At 45.2% G+C, this 4,661-nt stretch overlaps 1 protein-coding gene across 1 annotated transcript; it reads left to right on the top strand.

The window, feature by feature from the left end:
* Positions 1 to 1,263: 1,263 nt before the first annotated feature.
* On the top strand, positions 1,264 to 2,610 carry LOC142322758 (uncharacterized). Its single transcript, XM_075361831.1, has one exon. The coding sequence runs from the start codon at positions 1,264 to 1,266 to the stop codon at positions 2,608 to 2,610; it is 1,347 nt and encodes a 448-aa protein (XP_075217946.1).
* Positions 2,611 to 4,661: the final 2,051 nt, after the last annotated feature.

Raw genomic sequence — 4,661 nt, forward strand, 5'->3', positions numbered from 1 at the left:
ACAGTCGCCGATGGAGCGGCTCGGTGGCAAAATCGAGAAGCTTGTTGATTTCATTGAACACAAGAAGAACGTGCATCATGAAATCAGAAAACTGGTTAAGTCCATTGCTACGGCATATAAGTTAGCCAGCAAAGCACCGCATACGATGGTTTCAACTACCCAAACATCTCCGCGTGCCATGCCAGAGCAAAAATGCCAAAGCAGTGACGTGACCCAGTTGACAAAGATAACCGGAGCCGAAGCTAATGGAGGATTAGTTTCGGAAGACAACGGAAAGAGTCTTACTGCGTCTGGGAAGAGAAAAGAAAGAACTTCTCCAGACACTGATAATAAAGTCAAGAAAAGGAAGGACTTAAAACCCAGCCCGCTGCAGAAAACGACAGTCCAGAACACCGAAAAGAAACGAGAAAATTCTTGGCAGGCAGTCTTGTCTAAAAAGGAAAAGAGGAAGCAAGCCAAAGAACGGTTACCAAAAGAACCGGCGCATAAATCTCGGCCGGAGCCTAAGCGGAAAAAACCGCGAAAATTCACCAGGCCGGACGCCTTGATTATCCGACCTGTTGAGAAGGCGAAATATGCTGAGATACTGCGTCGGATTAAAAATGACGTTCCACAAGAGCAGGCCCGGGACGTAGTTGACAAGGTTCAAAAGACGAATGATGGAAACATGCTCATTACGCTCTCCAGGAAGAGCACAGACAAAGGACAAGCTCTAATGAAGACAATAAGGAGCATCCTGAAAGAAGAAGCCGACGTCATCTGTAAAGGTCCAGAGGAACAGCTCGAAATCCGGGACATTGACGACGAAACAACCAAGAACGATGTCCACAAGGCCTTACAAGAGGCAGCTGGCGATGACTACGAAATACCTGGAGAGGTCATTAAAATTCGTCCGGCCTACAGAGGCACACAGACTGCTTTGGTACGATTACCAGCAGCAACAGTGCAGAAGATACTCGGAGAGAGAGGCAAGATACGAATTGGCTGGGTGAATTGCCGTATCAGAACAGTGAAGACTCCGCTACGATGCTATAAGTGCTGGCACTTTGGACACACTACTGTTCAATGTAAAAGCGAGGTCAACCGATCTGGGCTTTGCATCAAATGTGGGCAAACAGGTCATCAAGCTGCTCAATGCCCAAATAAGGTGAAATGTGTTTTATGTGCGGAAAAACCTGGTTCTCAGGATACTGCTCACCGGTCTGGCGCTGGTCGGTGCCCGGTCTTCCAGGAAGCACTCCAGAAGCTGACAAATAAACGAACATGAAGATACTGCAGCTTAACATTAATCACTGTGAAGCTGCGCATGATTTGCTCATGCAGACAGTACGAGAATTGAAGGTTGATCTTGTGTTTCTATCGGAGCCATATAAACATCTCACCGGGCAACCATGGGAGACAGACATCACCGCTAAAGCTGTCATTTGGTCCTGTAGTAAACTCTCCTTCCAGAATGTAGACAACAATGGCAGCGCCGGCTTCGTAGCAGCATCAATAGATGGCATCCGCTTCTACAGCTGCTACGCACCACCTAGCCTCTCCATTGCTGAATTTACTGACTTCTTGGATCGCCTGACCGAAGACGCGAAGCAACATCATCCAGTGGCGATAGCCGGGGACTTCAACGCCTGGGCAGTCGACTGGGGTAGTAGGCAGACTAATGCACGAGGAAGAGAACTACTAGAAGCTTTTTCTACACTTGATGTAGTCTTGCTCAACAGTGGTGACAGGCCGACCTACACCAAAGGTGACGCAAGCTCGATTGTGGACCTCGCTTTTGTCAGTGCCAGCCTTGCTAAAGGTAACTCCAACTGGAAGGTACTAGACATCTACACTGCCAGTGACCATCATGCTATACTCTGGGAAACGTCTAACGACCAGAAACTCAGAGGGCCTAACAAGCCATCTAACATCGTTGGTTGGAAGGTGAAATCCCTAGACCCAGAAGTATTGATAACAGCCCTCGATAGTGATCCGATAGAGACTGGATGTGCAGAAGAACATACTAAGGCCCTGATGATGCGAGTAACACAAGCTTGTGATGCCAGTATGCCTCGCAAACGTGTTATCAATTCAAGACCTGCGGTACACTGGTGGAACGATCACATCAGCAACCTTCGTAAAGAGTGTCATAGGAAAAGAAGATTATCTCAGCGTGGCTATCAACGACCCAAGTCTGCAGTGCTGATTGCAGAGTATAAAAAAGCTCGTCGTGAACTCAATAAGGCCATAAAAGAGAGCAAAGGAAGATGCTGGAAAGAGCTCATATACGAGGTGGACAAAGACGTGTGGGGCAGGCCTTATAAAGTGGTCATGACCCACCTGAAGAAACAACAAATGCCGTCACCTACGTGTCCTCAGCTCCTTCAGAAAATCGTCACTGCGCTGTTTCCACAGCAACACAGTCTCGATTATCAGTTAACGCCAGGCGAACTAGACGACATTCCACCTGTCACTGAAGAAGAGTTGCTGGAGGCCTGTAATCGTGTAGGAAATAATAAAGCGCCGGGATTGGACGGAATCCCGAATATAGCCTATCATAAAGGCAGCACTAGCATTATTTCTAGACGCGTACAACGCATGCCTCAAGGAGGGGACTTTTCCTCGTAAGTGGAAACAGCAACGGTTAGTACTGTTACCTAAAGGGAAGAAACCGCCAGAAGAACCGTCATCCTACAGACCACTCTGCATGCTAGATACGGCGGGTAAGATATTTGAGCGTATCATCCATCAGCGAATAGATGCAGTGGTTGACCCACTCCTGGCAGATAACCAGTATGGATTCCGGAAAGGACGATCAACCCTGGACGCGATCAACCTGGTTGTCAATACGGCCAAGGAGGCGATCGCAGGAACTAGATGGAAGGGTGGAACGAAGAAGTACTGCCTGGTTGCTGCCTTAGACATCAGAAATGCTTTCAATTCCGCTAATTGGGACTGCATCATGCAAGCTCTCGACGAGAAAAACGTGCCAGTATATCTTCGCAGACTAGTGATTAGCTATTTTACAGATAGAGTGCTGAAGTACGATACAAAGAATGGTCCGAAAGAGTATGATATAACCGGTGGTGTGCCACAGGGCTCTGTTCTCGGTCCACTTTTGTGGAATATCATGTATGACGGGCTCCTGAGATTGAAGTTTCCAAGATGTGTCAAACTGGTAGCGTATGCGGATGATGTTGCCGCAGTGATCGTCGCCAAGCACCTCGACGAGATTCAACAGCTGTTTGACATTACTTTTGAGAAGATCAACCAGTGGATGGATACAGTTAACCTTCAACTGGCCAAGCAGAAGACCGAAGCAGTGCTTATTACCAGCCGAAAAAAAGTTGAAACAATTAAGCTAAAAGTCGGTGACCAAGAAATTACATCACAACCTCATATACGATATCTGGGAGTGATGCTTGATGCCAGACTCAACTTCAAGCAGCAAGTAGAACACGTCTGTACGAAAGCGTCAGTAGTGAGAGCTAGTCTCGCACGATTGATGCCGAACGTCGGAGGCCCAAAGCAGAGCAGAAGGCTACTATTGTCATCAGTAGTAACATCGGTGCTCACTAACGGAATATCTATTTGGGCTGACGCACTAGACACGCAAGATTCGTGGAGAAAGGCGGGACCGATATATCGTATGAGTGCATTACGAGTCGCAAGCGCTTTCCGCACAGTGTCTGAGGAAGCAGTTTGTGTCATTTCCGGAACTCTGCCTCTTAGAGTTCTAGCTGAAGAACGACGCAACCTTTACCATCGGAAGACGTCAACCTTACTGAGTGCTGAAGAACTCAAGACAGAAGAGCGACAGAAAAGCATCGCACGTTGGCAGTTACAGTGGGATGTTGCCGTGAAAGGCAGGTGGACACACCGTCTCATACCACGGATTGACTTTTGGCTGAATCGTAATCACGGTGAGGTCAACTACTATCTAACGCAGATGTTATCAGGACATGGCTGCTTTCGAGAATACATACACCGCTTCAAGCACGATAATTCTCCAGAGTGCCCGTCCTGCCCAGGAGTCAATGAAGATGCAGAGCATGTTTTCTTTGTGTGCCCACGATTTTATCCACAGCGTGATCAACTCGAAAACATCTTACATCAAAGTATCCAACCTGAGACACTAATAAAAGCAATGTTGTCGTCAAAAGCCGCATGGAACGCAATATATATATGTATATATATATATATATATATATATATATATATATATATACATATACATATATCCTTCCGGTATTTTTTAGTGCAAAAAATTGTATTTTTTTAGTCATAGGGTTACGAAACGTTCAGCATAACTGTTAGCTGAATTAGTATAACACATAGCTGAAATGTAAAAAATTTTCTATAAGCTGGAGCAAGTTTGGTCACTATATGCTTTTAATTAACTTCTAAAACAAAACTAATGTGATTAAACTGGCATTACTATTAACGCTTGCAAGTATTATTTATGTTGTTAATAGACTATTATTTACGTTATTATATGTTACACTTATTCCCTTCCCTTATTTCCTTTACTAAGTTTATATGTAAATTTCTCATAAACTAACATACCTTAAGTAAAATTAATACACAGCTATGTTGTAGTTTAAAGAGCTCTTAAATTACTAACCTGTGTTAGTAATTATATATTTGCGTTTCAACTGTTTGACCTCCTTTATAAGCAG

This window comes from Lycorma delicatula, chromosome 4, assembly GCF_047948215.1.
Source record: "Lycorma delicatula isolate Av1 chromosome 4, ASM4794821v1, whole genome shotgun sequence".
In the NCBI taxonomy this organism is placed as follows: domain Eukaryota; kingdom Metazoa; phylum Arthropoda; class Insecta; order Hemiptera; family Fulgoridae; genus Lycorma; species Lycorma delicatula.

What these genes read in the sequence shown, in the direction of transcription:
- LOC142322758 (XM_075361831.1), top strand. Translation starts at nt 1,264, where the DNA reads ATGAAGATACTGCAGCTTAACATTAATCACTGTGAAGCTGCGCATGAT.